The sequence below is a fragment of the Nanorana parkeri genome, unplaced genomic scaffold (genome assembly GCF_000935625.1).
Source record: "Nanorana parkeri isolate BGI_ZX_2015 unplaced genomic scaffold, ASM93562v1 scaffold679, whole genome shotgun sequence".
In the NCBI taxonomy this organism is placed as follows: Eukaryota; Metazoa; Chordata; class Amphibia; order Anura; family Dicroglossidae; genus Nanorana; species Nanorana parkeri.
Window position 1 is genome coordinate 112,229 of NW_017306947.1, and position 16,398 is coordinate 128,626.

At 43.6% G+C, this 16,398-nt stretch overlaps 1 protein-coding gene across 1 annotated transcript; it reads left to right on the forward strand.

Annotated features, from left to right (window-relative positions):
• The first annotated feature begins 14,698 nt into the window (after positions 1–14,698).
• LOC108792746 (nuclear factor 7, brain-like) lies at positions 14,699–15,532 on the forward strand. The gene has a single exon (XM_018563588.1). The coding sequence runs from the start codon at positions 14,699–14,701 to the stop codon at positions 15,530–15,532; it is 834 nt and encodes a 277-aa protein (XP_018419090.1).
• The last annotated feature ends 866 nt before the right edge of the window (positions 15,533–16,398 follow it).

The following is a 16,398-nucleotide window of genomic DNA, read 5'->3' on the forward strand; positions in this document are numbered from 1 at the left end:
TTGTCTTTCAGCTCCCCTGTGTTCCTGTGATTCCTTGCCTTGTATTGCCAGACTTCTGACCCGGATTTGTTATTGACCATTCTTGTTTGCTGCCTGCCCCTGACCTTGGATCATTACTGGATTTTGCCTCTGCTTCATCCCTTTGTACCTTGCCTGCCCGACTGGTGTGACCTTGGCTCGTTTGACCTTGATTACAGATCTTGCCCTGCTTTGCAACCAGCACCTGGACTCCAGCGTGCACGGTGTTACCATCACTGGCACCCGTGCCACTCGCTGTCTGCTCGGACTCTGTCCCCAACTACAGAGTCCTCAGGACTTGAGGTGCAAGGGAGGCCTCCTCACACCTTCAGTCTCCAACCAGGTACGTGACAGGCAGCCTAGGCAGTCTTCCAGATATCCCCGATCCCCAACAAATTTATTCGGTGACATCTGCATCAAGTGATTGATAGCTGCTGCTGATCCAGGACTGATTCATTTTGATAAATGTGAGCTGGTCAACGGAGTCTGTGGACAGACGCACTCTTTTATATATTATAATGCAGGGCTCAAAATTTCCACTCGCCCCCTCGCAAATTGCGAGTGAAAATTGCGTGGGGGCGAGTGGAAATAAAGCTATCGTGTCTGGCACTGTCATGGACAGAGGCAGCTGCTCGTCCAGCCATAGATCATCGATCAGCAGCTCCTCCTCAGCTCAGAGCACGGAGCTGACTAGGGGAAGTCCTGGCTGTTTGCATTGCACATGCTCAGTGTCAGCGTCAGTGTTCCCAGGGCAACCCAGCCGCCTTGGCTCTGAAACCCTGAAACCCGAGCTTTCTGCTTTAACTGAGTAAACTCTGCAGAAGTTAGAGCAGTGATTAACCCCTACTGTGCCACGGGATCTATACAGTTTGGACACACAAATGTATTGATTAATATGAGCAAATGTGTTTGTGTAATACCCATGTAAGGGGTTAAAAAAATTAATTGAAGCCTCAGCAACAAATCATTGCAAGATATACATGTTTTTAATGAAGTGTGTTCTTTCGAGGGCCTTGGATGAAACAAAAGAAAAGATTACACCGCAGAACACGTGTAGGACGGCCTAAGACGCTGTGCACAAATTAACGCTTTGAAGCTTGCTTGACCAGGATATATGACGCGAAGAGGGCACCCAGCCAGAAGTGAATCATCATAAACAACTATAAAAGATTTATGCACCTTAGATTTAGTTGAGACTCATTCTGACAGGAGGGGGGACAAGCTCAACTCCATGCATCGTCTGTATTGATCTGCCATGCGCTTGTAAATAAAGCAGAGTGAAGACTTTTTCTATAACAATCTCTGGAGTCCGTGGAGGTTATTTTTAAATACAATAGAGCAATCTATTTTTCCTCTCACACCCTGCTTGTAATGCCCTGCGTGTAATGCTGCTGGTATGCCCTGCGTGTAATACTGCTTGTATGCCCTGTGTGTAATGCTGCTGGTATGCCCTGCGTGTAATGCTGCGTGTATGCCCTGCGTGTAATGCTGCGTGTATGCCCTGCGTGTAATGCTGCGTGTATGCCCTGCGTATAATGCTGCGTTTATGCCCTGCGTCTAATGCTGCATGTATGCCCTGCGTGTAATGCTGCGTGTATGCCCTGCGTGTAAGTCCTGCGTGTAATGCTGCGTGTAATGCTGTGTGCATGTGTTGCGTGTAATGCTGCGTGTAATGCCATGTGTGTAATGCTGCGTGTATGCCCTGCGTGTAATGCTGCGTGTATGCCATGTGTGTAATGCCCTGCGTGTATGCCCTGCGTGTAATGCTGCGTGTATGCTCTGCGTGTAATGCTGCGTGTATGTGCTGCGTGTATGCCATGTGTGTAATGCTGCGTGTATGCCCTGCGTGTAATGCTGCGTATATGCTCTGCGTGTAATGCTGCGTGTATGCCATGTGTGTAATGCTGCGTGTATGCCCTGCGTGTATGCCATGTGTGTAATGCTGTGTGTAATGCCCTGCGTGTAATGCTGCGCGTGGTGTGTCATGTGTGTGTGTGTGTGTGTGTGTGCAATGGCCGGTATTGGTCCAGCAAGAGAATGATTAGTTTGTTCCCAGGTACACTCGGTATATCTGTGCACAAGAAGAATAGGATGGAGTGGAGTCAGGCAGGGCAACTGGTGGCGAGTAACTTTTAAGGCCTGGCTAGTAGCTCAGGACCTGAAATTATAAGCCCTGTTATAATGGATGGATCCTGTCTGCATTCCGAGGGAGCCCATGCACCGTAAGTTTGAGGAGGCATGAGATTCAGAGTTTTCAGGGTCACTGAGGATGACACTATTGTGCACTACCTTCTCCAAGCCACGTACTACTCCTTGAGTTTCTGGGGACAGAAAACCCTTCCTTGAAGACTGCCTTATGTCATCCTCTGCTTCAATGCTCCCACGGCTGCCATAATCCTCCTCTTGTGTGATCTGTGGACCGGCAGGAATGGTTTCTGCATAAAGGGGGCCTTGAGAGGTAAGGAAGTCCTCCTCTTCCTCCCGCTGTTCTACCCCAAGTGCCCTATCCATAATTCCCCACAGAGTATGCTCCATCAGGAACACATGAGGGATAGTGTCACTGATGCATTCATTGTCACGGCTCACCATCCTCGTTGCCACCTCAAATGGTGACAGTACAGTGCATGCATCTTTTATCAGCAGCCACTGACATTAGACATGTGCACTGGCAAAAAATGTGTTTCGTTTTGATTCCGAATTTGCGTTATTTCATTTTTCGGGATTCGGGTCCGAAATTCAATTCGTTTCGGGATTCGGACTCGGACAAAATTCGTTAGCGGTAATCTGGACGGAATTTAGTTTGTTTTTGTTTTTTTTTAGTCTGCAGAAGAGGAAAAAAAAAGCGTGAGGTTCCCCCCTAATTGATATCAGACCCTTTAGGTCTGGTAGGAATGTTAGGAGGGACCCCCCCCCCCAGTTGAAACAGAAAACAAAGTGTGTGGGGTTCCCCCAAAATCCCTACCAGGCCCTTTAGGTCTGGTAGGAATTTTAAGGGGGAACCCCAGCCCCCAAAAAGGAGAGAAAAGAAACGTGGGGTCCCCCCTAACATTCCTACAGGATACATTTGGGTCTGTGAGCCGAGGTGTCATATGAAAAGCATTATGACACCTCGGCTCACAGAATTTTCACAGGATAGCATTTTATCAAGTCTAGACTTTTTAATAACTATTTTATTTAACCCTTTAGTGAATGGGTAGGGGTACAAGCTCCCCTTACTCATTCACAAGGGGAGTCTGCATCTGGGTGCCCCCTTAATTAAAGGGGTACCCCGAGGCAAATAATCCCCCTTGCCCGCAGACCTCCACAACCCTTGGGTCAGGGTTGTGGGGAAGAGGCCCTAGTCCCCAATGCCGAGGGCACGTGGCCTGTTAAGGGCCCTGCCGGGCCAGTGCTCGGATCAAGGGTCTGGTAGGAATGCCTGGCACACGTCCTCAATTTGGTGGTGCAGCGTTCCTGAACCAGGTAGCCAGGGCTGCAAGATCTTCTGAGACAAAAGTCTGTAGCCATTTCAGGTGCTCATTCCCAGCCAGTGTTCACCTGGCTAAAATTCAACGTGAATTCCACCTGCCCACAAACTGTCTGATTTGTGACATGCCCACCAGGTGAACTGCACTTTTTGCAATGCTGCAGCGGCTGCACACGCAACAGAGGGTCATCAACGAGTACCTGTGTGAGTATGGACAGGCTCAGGGGACCTTGGCTTTTTTCCCCCATGTCAGTTAGACATGTACGATTCGTTTTGTTCCGAATCGAAATTCGGACGAAATGTCAGAAATTTGAACATTCGGCTGTATACCGAATTCCGAATTACAGATATAATGAGTGCAAACGAATCCGAATGTCTGATTCCGGAATTCGTTAGCGGTAGTCTGGACGAAATTCCGTTTGTTTGTTAGTCTGCAGAAGAAAAAAAAAAGCGTGAGGTTCCCCCCCAATTGATACCAGACAATCAGTTTTAGGACGGCAGCGGCTCCTCCGCCGTCCATTTTTTTTCCGGATCCCCGCTGCCTCAGCCCATACAAGCTGCAGTGCACCCCCACTCAGCGACCGCATCGGAATGCGGAACTGAGCGGGGGTGCACTGGGTGAAGTATACGGACAAGGGCACAAGGCCTAAGAAGTCCTTTTTGTTTACACAGGTCAAAGCCTGATGATAAGCCCCTTGCTCCAGCTGGTACTTCTCGTCCGAAGGGTAGAAGATGTGCCCCTTGCAACATCGAGCTGTCGTCATCTTGGTCGAAACCTTGTGCAAAGGATGTGTAGAGAAGCTGGTATCCAAAGAATCAGCTGGAATGTTTAAGGGTCTTATGGATACTGTGACGACATGGTGATCAGTTTATAAGTTAAATGTGTATTGGTGTTGAGTTATGTTTTGAGTGCGTTATGCTGTGTGACCTGGTTAGGGAAAGACTATCAGAACCATCCCTCGTTATCTCCTATTGTTCTCTGAGGGAGCTCAGAACAATGACATTCTGGCCAGGCTTCTGTTATGGCTGTCTGGAGCTCGTTAGCAGGTGGACACCTGTGGTGTTATGAAGACAGAATGTCCAGGGAGGGGACGGGGGATGTGATGGGATAATATTCTGATCTGATCACTTTCTGTATAAAAGTTTGTGCAGTTGTTCAATAAACCAGAGTTTGTTTACCCTATACTCCAGCCTTGGCTAGTGACTGGGGAAACTGGGAGCTATAGATCTTCAGGTTCCAATATCTCCTCAGCAAGGAAGAAGACAGCGGCGGACATACTCATCCTGAGTACGGGGGTCCGTCACAGATACCATGAGAGAGGAAATGGTCTCTACATTTCAGTCTTTCCGGTCTATCATTCAGAGTACGGGACCTAATTCAGGGGGGCAGAACAAACACGGAACAAGCTTGTGGTGCCATTACTAGCTAATGGCACTCCGAATGCAGCTGAGTCAAAGTTTTCCCCCCCGCGCATTTATGTGCGCTAAAAACGCACACAAACATGCAGAAAAATGTGGGATGCATGTCGCAGAATTTGCTACATGCACTACTTTCCAGTGTTATTTGGTGTGCGTCCAGGAACTCATTGAAATCGATGGGGACATGTGCGCGTGTGAGCAGAATTCCACTGGGAATGTAGACAGCCAGTACTGGCTGTTACATATCAGCGTTCGGCCGACTCTATAGCACATGTTACATATCGCCATGAGCGTCGCAGTGAGAGCAATAATTCTAGGGCCATCAATCACTGATAACACTAAACTGATGAGCGGTAAAAGCTTTTACAGCATTTCCTATGGCCAATTTTAGGCATGGTAGTTTTGCGCAGGCCACGCAATTTTAAACCTTGACATGTTTGGTGTCTATTTACCCGACGTGACCCCATCTTTTATATTTTACCAAAAAATTGGGTACTGATAAATGTTTTATAACATAACGTAGGGAAAACAGGTTTTTTTTTTAAATGTTTCTGAACTTTTTTCATTTATATAGTAAAAAATAAAAACCCCAGTAGTGATTAAATACCACCAAAAGAAAGCTCTATCTGTCCCCAGAAAATTATATAAAATTAATTTCAGTACAGCATTGCATGATGGAATAAATGTCAGGCAAAGTACCGCAGCTCTGAAAACTGAAATGGACAGGAAGGGGGGTTTACACCCCGGTCAGCAAGTGGTTAATAATGGTAAATTTCTCAGGCATAAAATATTGTAATTTGCAGTTATTGATAAATACTAATATATAAATACTAATTCTTACAATCATGTTAATAGGTAGTGTACTGTGTTTTCCTGGAATTAAGAGATATGACTTTGACTTATGTTCTGCTGCCTGAGGATATATTCTATCCAGTTCAGCCCACATTGCATTTCACTTTGACATGTTTGCTGTGCATGTTGTTATTGACAGCTTGCTGCTCTGGAGACAGAAATTTGAATCACACAGGCAGGACGTGATAGTCATTGTTCCCCCTCCAGACATGAGACCCGGAAATCTATGGGATGGACTAAGAACAGGCAACTCCCAGAGAGATCTTTGAACTCAGATGGAGAAACGAAACAGCTGTGAAAATGAAACTGATCCTCTGCATTAGTCAGAAGTTTTCTTGGTGATCTGCGTACAGACAGTCTTGCAAGCGGCCAGGAAAAGCATTCTAGGAGAAGATATTATAGCAGAATTAGGTGCAGAAGAGGACATCAGATGATTAATAACTGTATCACTGTTTTCGGACAGTGTGGCTCACATGACTACACACTGGTATGTTTGATTTATGCATTTTTCGTACTTTTAAACTCATTATTTTCTTTTCATAATTAGCTGACAATTGGCGTGAGGGCCAAAATTGCCTGTCAGGCCCTGTGCACTTGTGGCATGCGTGAACGCAGGTTGCATTCTGCCATGTATGCTGCGTGTCAGCATAGGGCAGTCCATTTGTTTTAATGGGCTGCCCTACGCACGACAAGTGTATCTAAGAAACTCATGCAGCAGTTTTACCTGAGAGCTTCACATGTTTTTTGACCACATGCATTTGTCACGTGTCAAAGTGCGGGCAAAAATGCATGTTTTGCCTGCCACATTTATGGTATCATTAACAAACAATGGGACCACAGGCTTATCACACATATTCTGCATTGCGTGAATGCGCGCTAATGTGAACAGGGCTTCATACTCTATGTTAGGAGCCCTTTCTGTGTGACCCTTATGGGCACTGTCTTTTGCCACAAATCACAAGCAAGTCATTAGGATCTATTAGATGGGTGTCATCAGCACCAGGGGCGCAACTAGAAATCACAGGGCCCCATAGCAACATTTTGTATGGGGCCCTGTGATTTCTAGTTACGCCCACCTGATAACCCAAACATCCGACCTGAGAGTGACCCTGCAGAGCCCACCATAGACTCTCAATGGTGGGGTCTCAGGTGGGCTGGTCAAACCCTCTTACCTGTCAGCCCCGATCCTCTGTCCGTCGCCTTCTCCCCCACAGTCGCTGGCGGGGCCCACCTCCTCTGTCACTGTGCCCGCCTCCTCCATCGCCGGGCCCCGCCTCCTCCATCGCCGGGCCCCGCCTCCTCCATCGATGGGCCCCGCCTCCTCCATCGATGGGTCCAGCCACCTCCTCCGCAGCTGCTGTAAAGAGGAATGGCTGCTGCACACATCACTGACAGGTTGTCAGTGATGTGAATAGCGGCACGTTCCTCCTCACAGCCGCCAGTGACAGGCAGCAGCCTGAGATGCTATAGCAACCCAGGCGGCCCGCACGGCATCAGGGGAATGTCCTGGCTGGGCCCCCCTGTGCAATTGTTCCGCCATTGGTCAGCACAATTTTTTCAGAACCCTGCCCCCACAAAGCTTACACATGAAATAACTAAGATAAGATTTTTCCCAATCATTAGAAACACATAGGAAGGTGGTTGGAAGAATGTTATAACACATCATTATACAGGAATTGCAGCTTTAAATCTGAATTCCAGAGAGTTTAATACCATTAAATATTATAAAAACTAGATTATATTAGCTTGCTGCAATCCCCTGCAATGCAGCAAATGTTCTGAAAAAAAACAGTACCAGCCAAGCGGGCTGTATTGCATTCTACAGTTCTTTGACATAGGGTATGTTGCTCACAGGAGGAAAGAGCACAAGGATGACATCATGCTGCTGCTTCTTCACTGTGAAATCAATATACTGGAGCAGGGAGGCGAATCCACTATATTCCTTAACTGTAATACAGAAAGTGGTGTCTAATGACTATACCGTATGACAGGGGTGTGTAACTTAAGAATGTAGCTGCAGCTGAACTTTATTATACAGAGTATCAAGAAACAAATGATGATGTTATGCCACAGTACTTGCAGTAAAATTAGGCGTTGCCCAGTGATATATCGCTCACTTTATCTGCAATGTGTATTTTGTTGGGTGTTTGCAGATTCTAAAGGAAGCAAAGCCAACACAAGTAAAAAGAAAATTCAGGAGGAGGTAACCATGGAGTCTGTGAGTGCCACTCAACCTGATGTTCCACAGCAAGATAATAAGGTAACAACTGTGGGAATGGGATATTGGAGATTCCAATGTGTTATATAATGTAATGCTGTATACTACTTGCTCTGGATTTAGAATATTTAACATTCTAGGGTGTTTATTCACTAAGCTGCCGAAGACAGCGAGTGAGTAACCGAGCCAAAGTGAACTAAGCAGAACAGCGTTCGGCTATTCACTTCGGCTATGTACGGCTCTGATTTCAGCTGTACATCGGCTGGCTTCGGCTGAGACGAAGTGCAGAACCCGTTCGACTCAGCCGATCCAACATCTGGATGGGCTGAGCCGAACCTCCGGCAGTTCGGAAGTGCACTCCCTGCCTTTCGCACTTATTCTCATAGGGGCCGAACAGCAGTTAGTGAATAGCCGAAAGAAAGAAAAAAATTAAATGAAAAATAAAAAAACTTTAAAAAAAAAGAAATGGTAAAAAGAGAAAAAAAAAAACAGTGTGGGCCCCCCCTCCCTGCCATACCAGGCCACATACCCTCGGCACCCAGATGCTGCCCCCCCATGTGAATGAGGGGAACGACCCCCCACACTGCAACGGTTAAGTGCTCTTTTTGGTCTAGGGTCTGAAATAAAAAAATATATACTTCTATACTGCTAGACCAGTCCATGCAGCCTCTTCTCACCTGTGCTCCGGTGGTCTAAGGATCCGTGACGTCATCACGTCCATTCACTTGCACTGGACGTGAGGATGCTGAGGGACATTCCATAGCCGGAGTGGAGGGGGGGAGAGATGAGCAGTCACTGCTGAGGAACCGAGGTTCAGGTGAGTGTATCTAATGTATTTTACACCCTAGACCAAAACATGCACTTTACCCTTGCAGTGCGGCGGTAGCCCCACTGCAAGGGTTAATTTTTTTACATGCCTGGAGTTTCTTCTTCAATTCCAAGTTTCCTTTTAAGAATCTTTTTGGTATTAAATTGCAACAATGTTCTGGATGTCTTTCTCCTGACCATAGACAAACAGCAGGTCAGCCTCCGTAGGGGCTTTACAGCCTGACACTGAGATGACATTTCAGCATTGTCCGGGTGAGATTACAAGTGCAAAATAGTACTAACACACACATGCACACATGCACACACACACACACACACACACATTCCTGCAAGGCTACACTAGTGAAACTACTTAAAGCCCGATTCAACTTTTGGTTTAAATCAGTTAAAGGAGAACTATGGGGTTAAGGCTTTTCCCCATAGTTCTCCTTAGGGTAACGGGAGGACACAAACTAGCGTCCTCCCGTCACCCTAGGCTCAGTACAGCAAGCTGCTGCTTGCGGTATACAGAGACGCCGCAGCGGATCCCAACAATTGTGCCGGGATCCGCCCAGCTGCGTAACTGACAGCTGGCTCTGCCTATCTAGAGGCAGAGCCATTTGTACCCCTCCCCATTCGTTCCGCAGTCAGCACTGGCGGATCGGAGCGGGGAATCCAGCCCCTCCCCTGTCACAGCAGAGAGCCGTGACAGGATCGAGAGGCAAGCAAACCCGGTATGTGTTCGCTCACCTCCCGATCTACTGAGCCAACCTGTGACAGTCTCATTATCACAGGTCGGCTAGAACTATGAGGTGATTGAAAAGCACTCACCTCATAGTTCTCCTTTAACCCCTTCATGACTGAGCTTGTTTTTAGTTTCTGTTCGTAAATGACTGATACACTTTTGACATTTTTGCCGTGTGATTCTTCCACGTCAGTAATATACTTTCTTACAAAGTACACCCACACATATCATATATTGTTTTTTAGAGGACAGATAAGGCTGCATATTTATATCACATATGTGTGTCTAACGCCTCACTTAGGACAAATAAAATATAAAAAAAAGAGGAAAAAACATTTAAAAAAATACTTTTTCCCAGTTTTGATTTGTAGTATTTTTTTACAAAACCAGCACAGCTAAAAAAAAATGCAATAAATACATTCATTTATTTGTCCTATTTATTTTTTTACACTTTTTTTTTCTTCACACTTTTCACTATTTTTATTTTTTTTACACTTTTCACTATTTTTTAAAAACTTTTAAATTTTTTATTTATTTAATTATATCAAGCAGATATTGTGAATTAATCTCACTATTACTGCTTGATAAATTAATAGATTTTTGGTTATTATTAGACTGTTTCAAACTTCAGAACAGCCAATAATAAGTTAGTGACACTGATCCTGCAGCAGTTCAGGATTCAGCTGTCACTAAATGTTTTCTGAACGTTCCAACAAAGATTAGAAAACTGGGATATGGGGGCAACCAGCACGGGAATGTTGTGAAAGTTGGAAAGATGTTATTTCTGGTGCAACTGTCGAGGTAGTTTTGAGAAAACCTTGTATTATTTGTATTGAATATCTTGGTAAGTTGTGGTTTTACCTGACATGGGTTGTCCGCAATAACAGAATAAAAAAAAATTTGTTTAAAGAAAACTAAAACATTCTTCTTTCAGGGATACATTATGTATCTATTCCTGAAAGTGAATGAAAAAAAAAAGCCAGTATACGATCTGAGAGAGAGATATCTCTCGATCTATACGAGCTGTCAGAATGCGGTTTTTGCCGGCATTAGATCTAATTGTCACTAATTTAGATCTAATTGTCACTAATAATGCAGAGTTAATCGAGGATATTGTAATTGGGGAGTCATTGGGTAATAGTGATCACAATGTGATTACTTTTAATATTGAACACAGAAAAGGGAAGTGTACTGGAAGGACTAGAACCCTAAACTTCAGAAGGGCATACATTCCATTGCATTTAAATACTGTCTATCACAGGCAGAATAGAAAATCCCCTGCCAGAATGTCACATAGAAGTACCCTTTTCCTCTGTGTAGAAGCAGTGATCTCTTTTGGGTCCACTCTTCGGTCCACTCTTCTTTACTTCACCCTTGTCCTTACTAATACAAGAATGTAGATGCTCTTTCTGCTTCCCAATCACTGTGATTGTAATATACTGTGCGCAAGAGATTGAATTGGCATAACTGCCTCCCCTTCAATTTCTGCAAGTGACCTCCATAAACAGGAGGACAGTAACAGACAACTTTTATGTTGCTCCAAATAGGGCTCTGCCTCATGCTGAAGGCAGGGATCTGGCATTGATTGTATTCAGCTCTGCACAATCTGCTGGCGCCATATAAATACTGTATATTAAAAATAATAATATCCACTGCTCTGGAATCATAGCGGAGCTAGCTTTGCTGATATCTGCCTCATTGTAAAGCATACAGCAATCTACATTTTAGAGCACCCCTCCTGAGCAGAGGGGGGATAAAGACAAACTTGGCTTGACTAGGCGGGTTCCATTACAGGTAAGTGAGACTCTAATTGGTAGTCTACTCTAAAGCCTTCAGCAGACACATGTTTCAAACAGATTTTGGTGAAAAAGTATTGCGACCTTTAGATTTTTATATTTCATACACTATAGTTTATCACTATGCTGTATGACGATGTAATGGTGTAAGCAAGCAACAGGAATCTTAAACATTGTCTTAGATGATCAGGTAATTTGTGGATAATTATCGCACGCCACTGGCTATGAGAAGTGCTCATTATAGCAGAGATAGATTTTATTTTTATTTTTTACATTCTAAAAAATGATGTGATTATATAGCAATTGTTCCCTTTTTCCAAAGAAAAGGACACTGCTATTTATTCATTTTGCATCCAATGGTTGGTCAGCGAGAAAGATCATAGATGCATCTTTTCATCCCAAATTGTGGTTAGTCTAAAGTTGCCATTAGAGAATGATCAGTCGAAATAAGCACCTTCCAACGTTTGTTCAAATATCCGGGCAAGAGTAATTTGCAAGTAAGGGTTCTGATGCTGAAAATTGACGGAGAAGATCAAACTGTTAGATTTTGAATGTTTATTTGTGAGAAATAAGATTTCTCATTATTTCATTGAAAGTAAAGTTCATTAAAAAAGACCTCACTTTAAGGAAGAACCACATTTGCTATTGTCTCTACGCTCCCAACTGCGTCTGGAGGGCATATGTTTCTGCTTATTTTCAGTGGATTTCTCTGCTTATCCTAAATAAAGAGTTGTAAAGAAAGAAGTTACCCCACTTATATTATGAGTTTTGAAGAGATGCAGCGATTGCAGTAACTTTAATAGTTTTACTTAATCTGTGAGAGTCTTCTGTTTGTTTGATGGTCCTTCGTTGTTGAAGAATGCACCACTCGCATGTTCACATTTTTTGAGAAAAGAAATACAGTATATGTAAACTACGTAGCTAAAATCTTACATAAGCTTTAACATGTTAAAGTGGACATTATCTTTAAAATAACAACAAACACACCTTTAGAAATGTAATAATGACCAGGGGCGGACTGACAACACATGGGACCCCCAAACAATAATAGGGTAATGGGCCTCACCCACATACAAGCATATACATTAATTTAAAAAAAAAACGACTTATCCAAGGACAAGTAGGGGACCATAAAAACTACAGCGGGGAGGAGGGGGGAGCAGGCTGCTACAAGTGATCTGGGTCATAGTAATAGAACTAGGGCTTTTTTCCTGGAGGTACGCATCGGTACTCAGTACCGGCACATACCGGTAGCCCTTTAATTTTTTTTTCTTTTTAAATATAGAATCACCGCGTGGGATGATGATGCTTGTCTGTCGACGTGTCTGTACACTTGCCATACAGACAATGCGCAAGTGTCTGCGCAGGGTGATGATGCTTCTCTTCTGGAGCCGTTTACCACCAAAAAGATGGCCGCCCCCACAGTAAACCTCATTGCCGCTGCCCATCTTGTGCACGTCCCCGCTACCACAACCAAAATGGCCGCTGGCATTGAGGTTTATTGTCGGTGGGCATCTTGGTTGTGGCAGCAGGGATGCACCTGCCCACAACTAAGGTGACCGCCGCATGCTTTTTGAGGGCAAAAAGGTGCCCAGAAAAAAAACACTGAGCAGAACAATGTCATATGGTTTCTGTGTCACAACTGCAAGCACACCAAATATTAGTTTACCTAGATTTTGCTTTATATTTGACATTGAAACAGTACGGCATTTTCTATTGTAACTATCAAGGATAGTTTACATGGAATGCTGAAGGATTTGCTATTCTAGAGAAGTGATCTTTATACACCAAAAAATTCCTCCGAATGACATTCCCATCCTCAGAATTCTTCCCAGTAGCTGTAAGAGGAATGCTCTGTGATTGTGTACATGTTTTTCCAGAAAAGCAGCAATGGTTTACTTTGTCTTTCTTTTCTGCGGAACTTTGTGGGTAACAGATTGTTTCCTTACCGTGACCTCTGGATTTCAAAGGCACCCCACTGGACAGGTCCCACTCTGTATTTGGTCATTACAGCTGAAGAATGGGGTGGCTGAAGGCCTGCAAAGCAGCTGATAATATAGCAGAGTTGAAGGGGTTGACAATCAACAAATACATACATACTTCTAGATAACAGCAGGCTTTGTATTCTTTGCATACCTTATTTCTCTTTTCTTCCCCAGTCTTCTGACAGTGGTCATGTTAACTAAGGGCAGATTACTAGCTCTCCTATTACTTCCTGGATTTCTGGCACATGTGACTAGACATGTGGCTAGGACATGTGACCATGCACATCATCTCAAGGGAGGAAAATGCCTTTCCCCGAGATCTTATGACATTACAGATGAGATTTTTCCAGCAATGCGCTGCGGATGACAAGGCAATCCCAGTGTGCATTTCTTTACCAAACTGAAGTAATTTGCATTTTCAAAGCAGGAAGTGAATGCTCTGCAAGTGTAAGTATTTCATAAGCACAGCATTTTAAACCTGACATGTCTATGTTATTATTAATCATCATACATAGAGGGATGCATTGGTAGAATTTGATTTTTGAGTGTAAAGGTCCGCTTTAAAGCTATGCCAAACCTCTGTTTCAACATATGCATCTTTCATTAAACTAAATGTTACTCAATTAGGGTTTACATGACCTTTAAAGCAAAATAAGGTTCCAGGTTTCCTCTACAAATGGGACACCAAACAGAACATTCCTTCGTAGACATTAAATAATGTTACATACAAACTATTATTACTGTGTACTTTAGCTGTATGTGTAAATCAGGCCATTTTCAGGGGCGCTCCTTCATTGCAAATCAGAATATGCTTATTGGCAACCATTGTTTATGTCTAGATTCACAGGCCAACATTACCACCTGGTATGCTCTCTGCTAAATATGGGTCTCTGTGCTTTCCAAATGAAACTTTGGTGAAAAACTCATCTGATTTCATACAATTATCTCTAATGTCTGTGAGAACATTTAGACCTCCAAGATGTTATACAAACACACATGTCCTATATGCATAGCAAGTAAGAAAAGACCAGACTTTGTGTACATCTGGCCACCATCTGAGGTCTATGAACAATTTTAGTGTGTGCTTAAATAATGTAAAGAAATACATGTTTGTAATCAAGTAAACACTAACATTTCAAGATTGTATACATTAGTTGGATCCTAACAGGGTAATGTATATCCTTCTCTATACAGACCAGCGAACACAAAGACCCAAATAGCAAAACTGAGACAACAAGTAAAGATCACAATGTGTCTTCACCAATGGAATCACAGACCGTTTCCCTGCAAGAAGCCAAACAGTGTCTTTCACATATGCAAGTGCTCTCCTGTCAGCTACTCAGTGATATGCAAAACAAAATGAACACAATAAAAAAGAATTCTGCTCTACACATGCTGAATCATAACAGACTTTACAAGAACTCTCACCAGTTACTGAAAGAAGAGGAAGAGATGAGGTTGGCTAACATTAGGAGAGTAGAAAATGAAGCAAAACATGAGCTAGAGGAGAAACTTCTGAACTTGGTGCATTTTGTGGAGTCGCTAAAGGAGACAAAGACAAAGGATCAAGTAAGCATGAATGGTGTTCGTTTAAGGACACTGTCTCTGTCAGTTAAAGAGGAACTGGATGGCTGTGAGCCTCCTGTGCATCTTCGGCTATCCAAAGAAATTACTCATATAGTTAAACCAGTGCCAGTAGAAATACAATTTGACCCAGAAAGTGCTCATCCAAGCCTCTGTCTATCTCCAGATCTGAAACAAGTAAGATTTGAGCCCTGCGTTCAGATAAAGAAGCTACAAAAGGACTGTTTTGAACCAGGGTTATATATCCTGGGAAAGCCTGGTTTTAAATCAGGCCGCCACTATTGGGAAGTAGACGTGGGCAGCAAGAGCAGTTGGATTATTGGTGTTGTGCAGGAATCAGTAGAGCGCAAAGGAACATGGGAGTTAAATTCAGCAAACGGCTATTGGGTTTTGCGTAAGCAAGACCACAATGTGTTTTATGGCATTGGGGAATCTTTTGTGACCCTGAAATTGGAAAAAATGCCTATGAGGATTGGTGTTTGCTTGGATTTATTTAAAAGTCACTTAGCTTTTTATGATGCTGACACCACAGAACTTATTTTTCAGATCTCTGTCAATGCTGGACAGAGGCTGTTTCCTTTTTTTTGCCCAGGAGTGCCCATGAGTGAAGAAGACTGGTGCCCATTAACTTTGTGCGCCTAAAGAAAAACACAACGGTTTTCAGTGGACTGTGCAAAAGCTGTGAAGAAAACGAATAGTTGCATTATTTATGCTTAATCAATTTACCAGTCAGTGCAATCCAGGAAAAAGTTAATGGACTCATCTCCACATGCAGTTTTTATATGCTAAGTCCACTGAGTTCAACCTCTTAATAATTGGAGATTTGGCAATACCAACTTAATCTCATGCCAATTTGTAGTTTAAAGGGTTAGTTCACCTTTCATATTTACAGCTTATGTTGTAAGTAAAAATTCTGCCCTCCGTTTTTCACAATTATTTTTACTTTTCTTACTGCTGCTACCATGGGCTCCCTCTCTCCAAGAATACGCTGCCCCTGCGCTCAGCTATGAGAACTTGGCTTGCCTAATCATGCATGCACAGTCCGCTTTCACTCTCACTCACTGCATAGGTGTGGCTAGGCAAGCTGAAATCTCATACCTGCGTGCCTGAGGGGCTGGGGTGGCTCATCCATGGAGAGGGGATCCCACAGTAGCAGTAGTAAGAAAAGAGGGCAGTATTCTAGCTTACAATGTAAGATGTTATGTATATGAATATTTGAAAAAAGAATTAAAGGTGAACTAACCCTTTAAGCTGAACAAAATACATATATGGTAACTGCTTTAACCTGCAAAAGGATTTCATTTTTGTTAATCTAGTCCTGAGGTATACCAGCCCATACAGCCAGGCTTTTGACTTGCCTTTTCTCTGGAAAACGTGTAACAGATTCCTCCATCTACGCTAAACTGTGTGGATGGAGGAATCTCCCACTGGGCCAAGCTTCAGTATCTTGCTAGTCGGCCCAGCTGGCTCTCGAAATACCTGAATAATCTGATTGGATGCAAGCATTG